The 17352-nt window shown below is 34.7% G+C and overlaps 1 protein-coding gene across 3 annotated transcripts in view; it reads left to right on the forward strand.

Annotated features, from left to right (window-relative positions):
• Positions 1-17026, forward strand: part of LOC123672012 (ribosomal protein S6 kinase alpha-5-like) — a 111295-nt gene extending 94269 nt beyond the window's left edge. For all 3 annotated transcript variants that reach the window (XM_045605954.1, XM_045605953.1, XM_045605955.1), the window contains exons 6-11: positions 9410-9548; positions 9608-9785; positions 9967-10262; positions 11042-11680; positions 11828-12110; positions 14104-17026. In XM_045605954.1, coding sequence (XP_045461910.1) covers positions 9410-9548; positions 9608-9785; positions 9967-10262; positions 11042-11680; positions 11828-12110; positions 14104-14497 — 1929 coding nt within the window. In that variant the 3' untranslated portion in view covers positions 14498-17026. The remainder of the gene's footprint in view (positions 1-9409; positions 9549-9607; positions 9786-9966; positions 10263-11041; positions 11681-11827; positions 12111-14103) is intronic.
• The last annotated feature ends 326 nt before the right edge of the window (positions 17027-17352 follow it).

A 17352-nucleotide genomic window follows, 5' to 3' on the forward strand; every position in this document is an offset into this window, starting at 1 on the left:
GGAGAATTCTTGTTGATTTCAAATTGATATGAATCTGTTTCCAGAAAAATAAACTGTTCCCTTAGTACCCCAAAAAAAACTGAAATTAATGAAATAGAAATCACAATTGAAAACGTAACAATTCGGTATGTTGACTCGTACTTGAATTTTTTTTTCTTGTTCGAAAATAGGCCATTGGCGACGATGAAATTCCAAATGTACTTTCATAGTTATTCGCGTACGGAATTAAAACAAGTCTCGATTAGAATTTAACACTAATAACATATCGTTTTTTAGATGTGATGTCGTAAACTTTCACTGAAAGTCGCCATCGTTGTATTATGTAAAATCCTTCACTCTTTCTCTTGCTCGCCTCGAGCTTCGCTGGCCCATTTGTTCGTTCAGCTATTGTAAGTCGACCCACTTCTCGAGGATTGCGGATTTGGTAACTGTTTCTTGAAATAACAGTATTTTAGGGGAATTTGTATTCATCGCGGTATCGGTACTGCAGTATGACAACATTCAGAAGTTTGGATTTGCTTTCGATTAATTTCCTTTATGGTAGTTTATTTATACTTTTAAATTAGATACTTGCATCTGTTCACGCGTCAGATTTGTAACGGAAGAACTCTTCAAATTTCATTTTGTCAATTGAACTGCTGGATTTTTCCCTAAATAGGAATAGAAGTTTCAAAAATTCATTACTCCGAACGATAAAATTGTCTCTAGTATCATCATAGCTATGGGCGTTTCTAATTCCATTATTATGTCATCAATCTTTCAGAAATGTGAATTTTGAAATTCAATTATTCGATATTAAGTGTTTAAAATGCGTGATAATTGAGTAAGGGGTATCAAAATATGCTAAAAAAACGTTAACTGAAGATTTTAGTGTGATTCCAGTCGAAAGAATTTTATATACACTGCGCAAAAGAATTAACGCACATTATGGAAATCTCAAATTTATTTTACAACTGAAGGTGTTCTCAATGATAATTATTTTTATCAGAATTATGCATGCTTATGTTATATACTTTCAACGTTTTTCTTCAATACTGATGTTTTTTCCCAGCACGAATAAAAAAAGATGAGATTATCAGATTTTGAATGTATTGGCTCCATTCTAAAATCAGTTGTTCTCGATTAATTCTAGTGATCAATAGTTTTTCTTTCTTTTGATTTTCTACACTCGATCGCTATGCAACGCGAAACAAAAATTTGACATTCATACCTGTCTCGCTGAATCGCTGCAACATTCTGGACACACTTGTATGGGAAACTCCAAACCTTTCTGCAACTCTTGTGTATGTCCACCCTTCTTCTCGCAAAACTACCGCTTGGGCACAGTCCTCTTGGGTCAAATTGCGTGTTTCGCGTTGCATAGCGATCGAGTGTAGAAAATCAAACGAAAGAAAAACTATTGATCACTAGAATTGATCGAGAACAACTGATTTCAAAATGGAGCCAATACATTCAAAATCTGATAATGTCATCTTTTTTTATTCCTGCTGGGAAAAAACATCTGTATTGAAGAAAAACGTTGAAAGTGGATAACATATGCATGCATAATTCTGATAAAAATAATTATCATTGAGAACACCTTCAGTTGTAGAATAAATTTGAGATTTCCATAATGTGCGTTAATTCTTTTGCGCAGTGTATATTCAGATTGGATATTGAAAAACTTCTATACTCAACAAGTCTCCAACCCTGTTTAAATGCATTTCGATTCATTTGAACTTTTCTGAATTCACCGTTTATATTAAACCAATGATGTGACCCACTTACAACAAGAAAGATCTTTTGTTACATATTACAAAGTTTAGATTTCCTCTTGCGATTAAGAAATACAATTGCTATTTATTTGCTTTTGAGTTCTACTTCCTCAGTGTATGCTCGGTAAACTATTTACACGCCTCAAGATAATTATCAGTATTTATAATAATATTGACAAACAAAAGTGATTTCAAACTGGATTCAGTATATCTGTAAATATATTTTTGTATCTTCATCTGAACATACCTAGAAAAGAATTCACATAGAGATGAATCTTCAACATAATACATAGTTATTTTTAGGGTACTAATTGCTGTTATAAAGCTCCATTAACAACAAGAATGATGATAATCAATATTTAGTTTTGCATATTATTAGTAGATTGAACCTTGGAATAAATTGTACTCTATCATGGAGTATATTCCTGTGAATCTTTCGACGACTATAAAATACACTGCTCAACAATTGATAGGGATCACTTACTTGTTCTAAATTTATTTCTGAGATATTCGCTCCAAGATTATAAATTTAGTCAGATATCAGAGTATTTTCAGTTGATAATATGGTTCACTTGAGAAAACAATGAAAAAATGGAAAGTTGGAGAGAAAAAAAGACTTTATTAGGAACACTCAAAATTCTGTGTTTGAATAACATAAAAAATTTATGATGAAACCACAAGAAGGCTGAAGTTTCGGTTAAGCTAGTACCTAGTTGTCCCCCACGAGCTCGTCTCAAGCATTCTACCCTAGGAGGCATACTTTCGATCAAACGATTTATAAAATTTTGGGGCAAATTCGTCCAAATATCCCGTAAAGCGTTAGAAGGGTCCTCCAGGTTATTGATCGGTTGTTCTAATGTTGACAATTGTCTAGACATCTCAGACCAGACATGTTCGATGCAATTCATGTCTGGAGAGCGAGCTGGCCAGTCCATCTTATCAATAGCATGAGTTTCTAGCGCTTCATTAACCAGACGACTACGGTGTGGACGGGCATTATCGTCAATTAAAATGAAATTCTCGCCCACGGCAGCCGCAAACGGAACAATTATGGGTTCAATAATCATATCGTGATATCTCTGGCTGGTCATGGTGGTGTTCTGCAGAACAACCAACTCTGTGCGTTGGTTCAAACAAATGCCTCCCCATACACATATAGAACCTCCGCCAAAAGCTGTTGTGGGTACCATAAACTGTTCTGCATACCATCGACCTCTTTCCCTCCAAGCAAGAATACGTCCATCGGAGTTGACCAAACGAAATCTAGACTCATCCGTAAATAAATATAGGCTCCAATCTTCAAGTGTCCAATTGCGGTGCTCCTCAGCCCTTTGCCGTCGATGAACCCGGTGTTCCCAATTCAAACGGGGATGTTGTACCCTCCTACGTGCTCTCAAACCACGAACATGTAGTCGTCGTCTTACAGTCTGGTTCGAAATTAGAACTCCTGTTGCAACTCTCTGTGATCTATTGAGCCGCGACGCCGGGTAAGTGGGATTTCTCCTAGCATTGAGGATCAAAAGACGATCTTGGGCAGCTGTTGTACTGCGCTGCCGACCTCTCCCATGAACATAAGCTACTAAGTCGTTTTGGATGAACCTATTCCAAGCCCGACTCACGACACTTTGCGAAACATTCAACCGCCGGGTCACTTCTCGCTGGGACAAACCTTCCTGTATCCACCGTATGATTTGGTCCAGTTGCACAGGAACCAAACGTCTTCTCGGCATGACTGATAAGCTGATATTGTTCTCATATCTTCAATTATTGTCACCTTATGTGTTTGAACGAGAGGAAAAACAGATTTAATAACAAATACCACATTGCTTTTCACTCCACCTGTAACAGCCTACAGATAATAATCGATTTTGTGAACAAGAGCCGATGAAGTGAGGAAGACTTTGATATAATCATCTCAAAACATCTTACTTTTTCCTCAGAGAACATATAATGTACAGATATTCACGAGATAACTTGAAAAAAATACAAATGAAGAGAAGTTCATAAGTGATCCCTAGCAATTGTTGATCAGTGTAATTTCTTACGCATGAAATAAACTGAATAATTATACAATTTCCAAAAACCTTATAGCTCCACGATTTCTCTTTAATTAGGAAGTGCTCACAAGTCAAAGCGTAAAATAATATTTACGCGTCACTCGGTTCGAAAGTAAGTATCAGAAATTCAGATAAGAATTTCAATAATAGAGAGAGACGTCATTGATGGGTGGAAAAATCTCATTTAATTTTAATCATAATAAGGATAAGTCGTATTTACTTGATTCTTGGTTTGACGACGCCTATACATAATGTATTATGAACATCGACCCAGCTCAAGGTCATCTGAGCCTTGCGAAGAAGATGAAAAATATATACAGGATGTTTCACAAACAGAAGAAAACATTCCCGCGATAGGTAGAGATAGACACAGTTTTGAAATCATATAGAAACACCTCTTCGATTTCATGTCCCAGAAAGGAATATAACAAATATTAGGTGAAGTAAAAGAAATCCATTATTTTTCCTATATATGGCTTTAGTTATCTATATCTCGCGTTGTATGAGTCCGATTGGGTTTTACTAGATGGGGTTAGAAAGATGAGAATTCGTACAAAAAAAATTTTTGTGACAGTTTTTTGATTAGTTGACTCGGTTAGCTTGAGCGCGCATCAAAGATGCACACTAGCAAAGAGAAAATACGCTATATTTCACAATTGTTCCTCGATAAAGGCGAAAATGCAAACCAGGCGGCTGAAATGTAAATAGTGTTTATGGTCCTGACACTGTAACAACCAATCAAGAGCTATTTTGGTTTCGTCGATTCCGTTCCGGTAATTTCGATGTCAAAGATGTACCACACACTAAAAGGCCAATTGTCGAAAATGTCGATTAATCATGGTCATTGTCTAATTCGACCGTCATAAAAGCACTGTTTCGATTGTCCAAGAGCTAAATATTGCACAAAAAAAACATTTGGAACCATTTGCATCAGGCTGGTCTCAAGAAGAAACTCGAATCACTGCTGAAATGCAACTAAATCGACTCATTTTTGGAGCGGTTGTTGACTGGTGGTGACTTACGACAACGTCAAGCGAAAACGGTCGTGGTCGAAACGCGGTGAGCCGGCAGAAATGGTGACCAAGCTAGGATTGACGACCAGGAAGGTTTTGCCGTGTGTTTGGTGGTATTAGCAGGGAATTATTTACTATGAGCTGCTCCTCTACGTCACAACTGTTAACTCGGAACTTACTGTCAACAATTGGACAGTCTGAAGAAAGCAATCGCCCAGAAGCGCCAGAGTTGTCCCAATAGAAAATGAATTGTGTTCCATCAGGACAACGCCAAGCCACAAACATCGATAGTCACTCGTCAGAAGCTCCAGGAGCTTAGTTGGGAGGTTTTTTGCATCCACCTTCTGGACCTGGCACCAAGTATTGTCATCTTTTTCTAGTGAAAAATCGCTTCAACAGAGGCTTGTGAAGATAGACTGTCTCAATTTTTTGCCAATAGGGACAAGAGCTTCTATGAGAGAGGCATAATGATATTACCTTCTAAATGAGTTATCAAACAAAACGCACATATTTGACCTAAATCGGATCATTCTCACTATGGTAAATACACCTTTTATTGCTTTTCAAGAATGTTTCCTTATGGTCTGAAAAAACCTCCCCATTCAAATTCTCCTTTGTCCAGAGTACCTAGTGACTAGTCTGGTAGATAAGTGAGTAATTTGAGGAATTTCACTTTTAAAAACAGATGGTTGTTACAACAGAAATCCACGTGCAATATCATTAGCGCTCCTCCCGATCTGGGTCACAAAACTGTGTCATGAATTGATCGCGATCCTCGTGCCGCCTAGTCTTAAATTTTACACAATATTGTTCAACTTCTGAAAAGTATTAAATCATAATATTTTCAATAATAGAGGAGAAAACAGAAATTGCGAAGAAGGTCGAATCGGATCATTCGATTTATTAGTCATGGCAATGACTAACGTACAATTGGTTCATTGCACATAACGCAATTCGGAGGTTGGAATCTATGGTCTTGGGGCGAATTATTCAGAAAAGCCGCAAGATACAAAGGTTTATTAGTTTTCCTCATCAGGAAATCTCACCTCAAAACAAATTGATCGATTTATAAATATCACGATGTGAGGTTAGAATCTAGAGTTACTTCTTTTTAAAATTCAATGAAATTGTCATAAATTCATTTAATACCAGAATCAGAATTATAAATTCATTCAATGCCAAATATCATAAAGGGTTTTCAAATAATAGGTTTCATTTTGGTATAAAACAAGAGTATATTTTAGGAGAAATCAATCAAATTCTTGATTGTTTCGGTCTCTTAAAAGTAAAACACTTTATTTCCGCTTATATTTATTGATTACAAGACAATTGTTTCGTCAAATTACATTTTGACTTCATCAGGGGAGTATGGTACCGGTAGTTACCATTTTAGTTTTTTAAGGTTATCTTTTAGTTTACATTTTACACTAAATTTACAGTTAGTTCACATTTTTACTATACAATAATTGTGTAAACATTAAATATAAGCGTAAATAGAGTGTTATACTTTTTAATCGATTTTAAAGGTGAAGTTCGATTGAATTGTACCTATTTATGGCAAATAAATGTTTTATTATTAAATAGGAGGGAGATCGATATTCACTAATTACATCATTAAGGTATTAAATCGATTTTGGGGCATTGGCATAGACCTTATCTCTCACATAGCCCTAAAGAAAAAAGTCTAAAGGTGTTAAATCACCAGATCTCGGTGGCCAATTGGGATTACCTCTTCGAGAAATTAACATCGTTCACACCAATTTCATCTAATTCCAGCCATAAAAAACGTTAATCGCAGCCTCAATTTTGGATAAGTAAGCTCCAATCACACCATCAGTCCAAAAACCGCACCAAACAGTGACATGTTGACATGCAACAATTCTGCTTATTAACGTAGCTTCCAAAGAGAAAATGCACCTCATCATTGGAGATGAATTCTCGATAAAAATCAGGACCATTTTGATGTATTTCAAGGATATCGAATCCTTGAAATGCATCAAAAAGCTGGTCACCCGGCTTTAGTTATTGTGTTAACTGAAATTAAAATACGGTGTAACGTTGTTTGTGGAATTCCCAAGATCGAAGAGGAATCAACACCTGGGTATTAATCTAAATTCATGTTGAAATAAATTTGATTTGATTTCAAACCTCTCATTGGAAAACCCCTTATAATATGAGTGTGGTTACTCAAAATTTGATAACAATACTATAGGGTGTTTTTTTCGAGGTATATAACTTTAAGTTGGCATTACTGTTCAAGATGGCGACCGATTTAACAGTTGTCAAGTGATTTATTCTCAGTTTGGTTTGGCAATTTATCATGAATAGACTCACGCCTGAACAACGCTTGCAAATTGTGCATTTTTATTTCGAAAATAATGGTTCTGTGCGGAATACGTATCGCGCACTACGTCCATTTTATCTTTTATCACTTCTAGTTAAATGGCTACGTCAACAAACAAAACTGCCGCATTTGGAGTGAAGCTATTCCTCAAGTGCATGTCGAAACACCGTTATAACCAGAAAAACTGACTGTTTGGTGCGCTTTATGGGCTGGTGAAATCATTGGTCCGTACTTCTTCAAAAACGATGATGGCCAGAACGTTACAGTCAATGGTGATCGGTATAGAGCCATGATTACTAACTTTTTCATTCCTGAATTGAACAACCATGATGTCCAGGAGCTGTGGTTCCAACAAGACGGCGCAACATGTCACACAGCTCGTGCCACAATCGATTTATTGAAAGACACGTTTGGTGACCTCCTAATTTCACGTTTTGGACCTGTAAATTGGCCTTCAAGATCTTGTGATTTAACACCGCTAGGCTACTTTCTGTGGGGCTATGTAAAGTCATTGGTCTATGCGGATAAGCCACAAACCCTTGACCATTTGGAAGACAACATTCGCCGTGTTATTGCCCATGTTATTACCGATATACGGCCACAAATGTTGAAAAAAGTAATCGAAAATTGGACGTCCAGATTGGACTACATCCGAGCCAGCCGTGGCGGTCATATGCCAGAAATCATATTTAAAATGTAATGCCACAAGATTATCTTGCGGATAAAAAAAATTCATGTCAATCGAATAATATATCGTTATTTTATTGCAATTTAAAGTTCTATAGCTCTAAAAAAAACACCCTTTATTATGAACAACCTATCTTAATGCTTTTCTGTTGAAAAGTTAAAAAAATTGATTTCAAAATAACATGCGAGATTTATACGGGTGTTTTGATTACATTTGTGTAAGGTCAGTCAGCATTTAAATATTTTAATTCCATGCACGTACTGACGGAAACAATCGACAACTGAAATATTAACTTCTACTCAGAATGTAGACAAACAATATTTCACCATGAAATTTCTACTTTGACCTAGTTGCAGTTTGAAGGTACTGAAACAAGATTTTTTCCTAATTTGTCGCGAATATCAATTAACATTCTTGAAAAAAGTTTTTCTCGAGTGTTTTAAAAATCCCAGCATTGATTTGAACGTGCGTAGATGGAACCTCAAGGGAAGGTTTTTCTTCTACGGTTCTGCGATAAGCATTTTTTCACGAAGTGACTGGAATATTTACCGTCAATTAGAGGTTGTGCATATATAATTAATCGTTTTTGAAGTATCATCAATTTTTATGTTTCATTAAGATTCCTTCATCATTATTTGTTACCTACCGAAATGAACGAACAAGCAAGAATGGGCTTCCTATTCCAACACGATTAGACCATATTTTCTCTATTTCAGTTGGCAGTTGGTGTAACTGTTCAGAATATTGACAGATTACGGAATTTGAATTTAAATCGTACGTTTTGAATTTTGAAATAGTTTATAATTACGCATTGAATTCGTGAATTATGTCTGACGAAATCAATTTAACATAACCAGAATTAAGGGAAATAGCGAATAATGTTGCAAATCATTTCACTATATCCAAATTATATTATATTGACAATTGACTTGTATTTAAATTTGATAGGAAGTCAGTGTAGACAACCACAAAACGAAAAATATAACTGAAAACAATGCTGTAATGAGTTCATTCCAGCACTGTTTTAAATACTATTATGAAAAATTAATATTTATTTTAGCCAGTTGACAACTCAAACGAAGGTTGTATATTATGATAAATGAAATGATCTACAAAAAAAGTCCAAATTATTACATACAAAAATGGAGGTTTGTGAATGGGCGCTTTCAGTCGTTTTGAAATGGCTTGTTGCGCCACTCTCAATGATACTGAAAATTCTTGTTGCGTTTCATATGAATCTTGATCAAGTAATGCCTCCAATTCTCTTCTCGCTGGTTTTTGACGTCAAAATCACCGTTCTTGAAGCTTTGAATGAAATCACTTTCGGCACGTATTTTCACTAATGGCGGCCTCACCATAGGTATTTGGGAGCATTCGATGAGCCTCAGCCGCAGAGTTCTTCATATTGAAGCAGAAAATTAAAACCTCCCGCAAATGACTAGAATTTGGCTCGTTAACTGACATGTTCAATCTAGAATTACTTCATGATGCAGATACAAATCGATTAATATTTCAATGGTGTACACCTAATATATGAAAACTTTTTTTTTCAGTCTGTGGATTGGTGGAGTATAGGCGTTCTCGCATACGAACTCCTGACAGGGTCCTCTCCATTCACTGTGGAAGGAGAGAGGAACAGCCAACAGGAAATCACTAGGAGAATTCTGAAATCAGACCCGCCTATACCTGATTGTAAGCACAAAAACACGAAAATTAAAGTGAAATATATTACAATCTACCTTTTTTTATAGATCTTGGAAAAGATGTTGCAAGCTTCCTGTCAGGATTACTTGAAAAGGATCCTAGAAAAAGATTGGGCGGGGGCAAAGACGATGCTAAAGAACTGAAACGGCATCCTTTCTTCAAAACATTAGATTGGGAAAAACTTTACAGGAAAGAAATTCCAGCACCTTTTCGACCAGTTATAAGGTAAGTTTATTTTGAATGGATGACATAGATAAATTTAAGACATTAGTAACAACAATTTTGTTGCGTACCTTGGAGGATTTTTTACTGTAGACTACCAAATGAGCAATGAATCTTAGAAACAACTTTTGATATCACATTAATGTGATTTACAGAAATTACGACTTAATTTTTTTTTTTTCAGAAACGAGTTAGATGTTTCGAATTTTGCTGAAGAATTCACCACAATGATACCAACTGATTCTCCTTGCATTGTTCCCGAGTGTGATGAAGAGGATCTTTTTAAAGGATATTCTTTTGTTGCACCACCTAGATCTAATGAGAAAGCAATCGAACCAACTTCCTACTCTTTTGATCCAAGCGATTTAGAAAAATGTAAAGCAGAAAAATCTGCGTTCTTCCAGAACTACATCTTAAGAGATGATATGCTAGGAGATGGTGCATTCTCAATTTGCAGAAGATGCACACATAAACTTACAGGTTTGTTGTGGAAAATCAATTTATTGTTGTATTTAGTTAGTACATATATACATAATTGATATTCTGAAGAACTTTGAATATCCAAACTTCTCAATTTATAATTTTATACTTGTTTTTGAAAAAGTCTGAAATGCCATATGAGGAAATTCGAAAGTCACAAAATGGGAATTGGATCAACCTATTCAAAAAAGTCCATTTAATAAAATTACATTCCTAGTCAAACATAGTTTGCTTGTCATCTGGGACTAGCACCCAATGATGTTCTGATAAAGGAAGTTTTCATAATTTGACCAATTCACTAACCAGCAACTGCTACCAGGGTACAAAGTACTTAAAATATTGACTTTATCAAGAGTTTTACAAAAAAAAAGTATACAAAGAATAACAATGAAAGAAGCAGTTATTTGCACTGTAAGCAAGCTTGTTGTCCCTGTAAAGGCAATCAGACACTATGAACCCCAATTTTCGGCTAGAATGAAAGAGTAAAGAACAAATCGATAACAAAGAAAAAATCGAGAATATATTGTATTTACGTCGAAAGAACTTCCCGAAAAACGCCTTTATAATTTTAATATAAGGTTTTTCTGTATTTTTTTAAATTGACTTTTACTCTTCTTATGAAATTATATTTTAAACGAATAATGTTGAAATAAGCATATATATATTCAGTAAAAATGCCTAGTAAGGTTGAGCAAAATGGTCTACTTTATATCTGTGTGATGCTCGAAATTGCATAATTAGTTACATCATCATTTTGACAGTTGATGAATTATTTACAGGACGAGAATATGCTGTGAAGATTGTGGATAAAAGACACGATTGCACACAAGAACTGAACATGTTGAGAGCTTGTCAAGGACATCCAAATATTGTCACATTACACGATTTTCACCAAGACAAGCGCTACAACTACCTTGTGATGGAGTACTTGAAGGGTGGTGAGCTCTTCGAAAGGATAAGACAAAAAAAGCAATTCACGGAAGGTGAAGCATCTTCTATCATGAAGAAACTGGTGAATGCTGTCAGTTTCATTCACTCCAGAGGTGTAGTTCACAGAGATCTGAAACCTGAAAATTTAGTCTTCACATCTACTAATGAGAATGCAGAAATAAAAATAGTTGATTTTGGATTCGCCAGATTGAAAGAAGAGAAGGAAGCACTTCACACACCTTGCTATACACTCAAGTACGCTGCACCTGAGGTTCTTGAAGGTAATCCTGATGGCTACGATGAAAATTGTGATTTATGGAGTCTAGGGGTTATTTTGTACATGATGCTCTGCGGTAGAGATCCTTTCCATGAGAAGTCCAATGATGGCAGTTACACCAGCATTGAAGATAAAATAAAAGCAGGAGATTTCTCCTTTTCACATTTAGCGTGGAATAATGTATCAACAGATGCCAAAGTTGTGGTGAAAGGTGAGTTAGAAAAACACGAAAGTATATAAGTTTTACTGATATTTGGAATTTCTCCTCTAAATTATTTAGCGAAAATCCCAGTTTTACTGGAGTTTTTAGTCTATAATCATAATATTGAAGAATTCACAACTAATATTTTCCATTTAGGATTACTCACAGTGGATTCTAGTCAACGCTTACAAATGTCTGATCTACAACAAAACGCCTGGATACAAGGAACACAGTCGCTGCCACAAACCCCATTGATGACACCAGAATTATTAGCAGTCAGCGATTCGGCAGAAAGGAAAGTAATTGATACTTTCAATGCTTTCCATAAAGCCCAAAGGGAAGGTTTCAGACTGCAAGATGTCCTGAGTGCTAAGTTAGCACAACGACGCAGACAGAAGAAGAGTTCCTCCGATAAGGATAGTGCATCCTCATCTAGAAGGTAAGTTGTTGTCTGATATACTTTTTAGGTCGCTTTTCATCTGTTTTTGTTTGATTGTAATAATCTTGAAAATTCAATAATTTGTTTCTGACTCCAAATCATTTTTCTCTAATGCTGTGGCAAATTCGTTCATTTTTTCATACATTTTAGAACAAAATCGGAAATATCTCAGTTTCACACATATTTTTTGGTAATATTTAATTATTATATGTTGGTACTAAGAACTCTCCTGTCATCTTCCCCCTTCATCTATTATCTGTCAAATTTGTGATACAGAAAACAGTTCTACCAACCAACATTTTAAAAGAGAAAAATTACTAAACGATATTTGTGGGAATATTGTCACTTTTGTATTATTAATATTCAAATACACTGCGCAAAAAAATTAACGCACATTATGGAAATCTCAAATTTATTCTACAACTGAAGGTGTTCTCAATGATAATTATTTTTATCAGAATTATGCATGCATATGTTATCCACTTTTAACGATTTTCTTCAATACAGATATTTTTTCCGAGCAGGAATAAAAAAGATGAGATTATCAGATTTTGAATGTATTGGCTCCATTCTGAAATCAGTTGTTCTCGATCAATTCTAGTGATCAATAGTTTTTATTTCGTTTGATTTTCACACTCGATCGCTATGCAACGCGAAACACGCAATTTGACCCAAGAGGAATGTGCCCAAGCGGTAGTTTTGCGAGAAGAAGTGTGGACATACACAAGAATTGCAGAAAGGTTTGGAGTTTCCCATACAAGTGTGTCCAGAATGTTGCAGCGATTCAGGGAGACAGGTATGAATGTCCGAAGACCAGGACAGGGTAGACCACGGGTAACAAGTGCCATTCAAGAACGTTACTTGAGAGTTTCTTCGTTGAGACAACGGTTTGCTACCGCTCGTCTCATTCAAAATCAGCTTGAGCAAACTCATGGGGTGCAAGTTAGCACTCAGACAATAAGAAATCGCCTCAGAGAATATGATTTAAGGCCTCGTGTCGCGTCAAGAGGCCCAGCTCTTACCCCAACCCATCGAAGGGCGCGTTTGGATTTTGCGAGAGAGCATATCCATTGGGAAGAGGCTGATTGGGAAAGAGTTCTCTTCACAGATGAGTCTAGATTCTGCCTCTACCATTGTGATCGACGTTCCCTTGTATACAGACGTCCACATGAAAGATATGCTCAGTGCAATTTCCAGAATACTACTGGTTTCGGGGAAGGATAGATTATGCTATGGGGTGGAATATCTTTGACTGCTCGCACAGACCTAGTGGTCGTTGATAATGGAGCTATGAATGCTGATAGGTATATAAGGGACATTCTTGAAGAGCATGTAGTGCCATTTGCCCCATACATTGGTGAAAATTTAATTTTTATGGACGATAATGCCAGACCCCATCGTTCGCGCATCGTTCAGGAGTACTTTGAAGAAGTTGAAGTCTCTCGAATGGAATGGCCAGCAAGAAGTCCAGATCTCAATCCGATTGAGCAGGTTTGGGACAACCCCAATAGAAGGCTGAGAAGTTCAGAAAATCATCCAGCTACCCTTAATGACTTAGGAATCCAACTCAGAGAAATCTGGGAAGGATTAGATCAGAACATTTTAAGATCACTCATTTTGAGTATGAACCGTCGTTGCCGAGCCGTAATTAACGCAAGGGGTGGAAATACCAAGTATTAAATCACTTATCAGCATTCCAGTATTTTGAAAATTGTTTATTTCTCTTCTTCCACATAAGATTCGGTGAAATCCTAAATTTTTCTTCCATTTAATGTGTCTTGTTTCGTTCAAAACCTTCTCGAGAGAACATAAAAAATAAGTTATAAAGTCAGTTAGAGTTAACTTTCATTAAAATTGAGATTTTCAGAATGTGCGTTAATTTTTTTGCGCAGTGTATTTATAACGATTTCTTTTCATCTTTTCTTCTCATGAAAGCTGAGTAGAAATTTCAGGAAAGATATCTTTTCAACTGATGAATGAATTTTCGTTTCAGTTTTAATAGTGAAGGATCACCAAGAAGTAACCAACCTTCACTTGAGAAAAAGACTGATGAGCTATCTGCTTTAGACTTATCTATCAAAACGGCCGAAGACTTGGCTAGAGAGTCGACAGCTTCTAGTGGAATTGTTGTTTCTGCTAAGAGTTCCTTAGACAATCCTTTACCACCACGTAGAAAAAGACGCCCGAAAGTGGTACTAGAACCTACTAGACGTAGTGAAAGAATACGAAACAGAATGAGGGCGCAGCGTATGGAAGTAGATCTTGAATTTGCTCCGATGCATAGAAAACGAAAAATGAGTGACCAAACAGATGACTTTGCCTACGGCTCTCCAAGTGTTAAAAAAATCAGGACAGTCGCTGTAGCTAAAAGAAAAGTGAACCGATAATCAATTTTTGTATTTTTTTTTTTAAATAAGATACCTCAAGCCGTGCATGAGTATATGTAAATGTTGAAGGGTGCAGTGAATTTCTTTATTATTTTTGTTAGGTCTTCAAAATTGAAGTTATTATGCGGAGGTGTCTTATAGATTATACGATATAATTATTATATCTATATATCAATATATACCTTATTTTGCAACTGCCTTTACTTCAAATAAATTTATAGAAATTACTCATAGATAGAATGTTACCTTATATTTCAGTATTTCGAAAACTGAAGACATTTTTAGCGTTTCATTCCAAAATTTGATTTTTTTTCGTTTTCATGTCCAAATTTGATTTGATTATCTTGAATTTCTTGAGATGAAAAATCGATTACTAATCAAGCATACTTTGAAAATGTTCCACTTCCAGACATCTTTGACTGAGTTGAATAGTGGGATTTATATTCAATCAATAATTTGCTTCCCTACTTAAGAAATATTTGTACAAAAGAATGTGATTGTTAATAAATTAAAATGAAATGTGATAGTGGTTTAGTGAGAGTTGAGTAATTGAAAATAACTATCATAAAAAACATTTTATAACTGAACAATTTATCAATTGAACATTGTAATTTATCTTGTTTTTGGTTTCTGGAAATCCAAGGGGCCAGATTCCTGAGAATTGAATATGTTTAGCCTATATTTTTTTCTCTATCTCACATTGATGCGACAATAAAAGCAAGGGGTAGAGTCAAGTTTGAAATAAGTTTTTGCGAAGAAAAAGTAAAGGCTTAATTCACTCATATCCAGAATGTCCCGAAAGTTGAGGAAGAAGTCGTCTAAGGGAGTTCCGAATACCAAAATGGTTGTTGGCATAGAAATCATCAATTGACTATTATCACGTTACCATATGATGACTTCATTTACGTACAAAAATCTTCCAGCTGTGAATACTACCTCATTTTTATTACAATTTTTTTTAGATTGAATGCTGTCATCTTTCATACTGCTGGTTTATTTTTTTCAGAAATATTCGTCAACTACCCCTAAATTCCGCAACAAAACAAGTTTTAGAATTGTTAGGTAAGAAATCTCTCAATCTCTTCCAAAAATTTGTTCTGCATCTGAGTTTTTTTGGGTCTTATCTTTTTTGTTTGTTTCAACTTGTTACGAAATATTTAGAAACTCTTTTCATTATGGCTATCTTGAGGGTGTAAACACCTTTCGCTCTAGGTTCGTCAGTGCAGATTCATTTAGATTCTGTTGGATTCTATTCTTTTCTTTTTTTTAAGTAATCTTCGTAAGGCAGTTTAGAATCCATGAAGCAATTTCTGCGCAGAATCAAAATGAATCTGTACTTAAGAACCTAGTGAGAAAGATAGTGTACACTCTCAAAAAAGTCCTTGATTCAATATTTTCATTTCTATACTTCAACTCGATGAACTTAAACGTTTAGTGAATGCAAAAGCTTATTTTAAATTTGATTTCTCAATTTGACCATCTTGTCGAATAAGTTAATAACCAAAAGTGATAAATCACATCCGAAAATAAATTACTTCTAGTCAATCTAGTCTCCTGTTCAATAATTGAATTCCGATTCATGTCCTTGTGAATTTGCAATGCATGAATGGATCAAGACTTTGACTAGTTATTTATTACTTTTGGTGCATTCTTTGAAATTTTATAAATTTTTCTTTGGGGAGTTGTATCTCTATAATTGTTAACATTAAGTGCACTTCATAGGATGAATTTGTAAGAAAGAATAGAAAATGGAAAATACCAAATACTGTAAATATTTATATATTTCATATCTGTATACTATATGTTTATCAAAATAAGCAATTTTCTTATGCAGAGAAATACTTTTAAAAACTATCTTGATGAATATATTAAGATATGATGTTATTGAGTAGTTAATTGTTTCAACTATATTTCTTAAGTGTTATCATATTTTAACAATTTGGTTGGGATTTCCTGAATGTTTTTGTAGTAGTTATGGTCCTTTTTGATTATATTTTAAATCTTCACCAAAATTTATCTTAGTTGATATTGAAATTGATCTTGATTGATCTTCATCGAAATTGATCATAATGTATTCCTATTTTGAATGATTTATTGTATTGAATGTATAATTATAATATGATTATTTTACTTCATGATTTACTATACACATGTGACTATGATCTAAAAATTTTTCAATATTATTGCATTACATTTTTCTCAATTTTTTTTTATATACTAAATTGATAATATGGTTGGTTTTAATTGTCTCCTCTTGTTTTATTGTAGGTAGGATTTGAATTTTGTGCACTCAGGTATATTTCACATAATTACCTATATTGTAACTGGTATTTTTTTTTATTTACTTATTTATAGAATCAGAGTTTCTTTAATATATTTGTATGCCTAAGGAATATTAAGTATGACTCAGTACTTTGAAAGACCAAGTGTTGATGGTGCCTTGTTATTCGATGAATAGGGGCTGTCGTACTTGTAGGCAAAAAAACCATTGTAATATGCCTTACATTAGTATTAAATGAGTAAATTGATTTTCTTTGTTTCTTTTAATATGACAACTTGGCTTTCCTTTGTCTAATTGAGCTCAAAGATTTAGACTTCTTCACATAATTTTATTTGTACGATTTTTTTTTTAATAAATGAATAAGTTTATTGAAGCAGAAAAATATAACAAAAACAGTTTCTGAAATGCTATTAATCTGTAAGGTACGCATCAATAAACAAATTACAACCCACAAAAGTATATACTTGTTCGTGGGGGAATAATATAAAAACCATAAACTCCAAAAAACATCTACCAATGAGTTTAGATAAAACAAATACAATATAAGTTCAACAAACCAAATGTTTTAACAAAG

Source organism: Harmonia axyridis, chromosome 2 (assembly GCF_914767665.1).
Source record: "Harmonia axyridis chromosome 2, icHarAxyr1.1, whole genome shotgun sequence".
Lineage (NCBI taxonomy): Eukaryota > Metazoa > Arthropoda > Insecta > Coleoptera > Coccinellidae > Harmonia > Harmonia axyridis.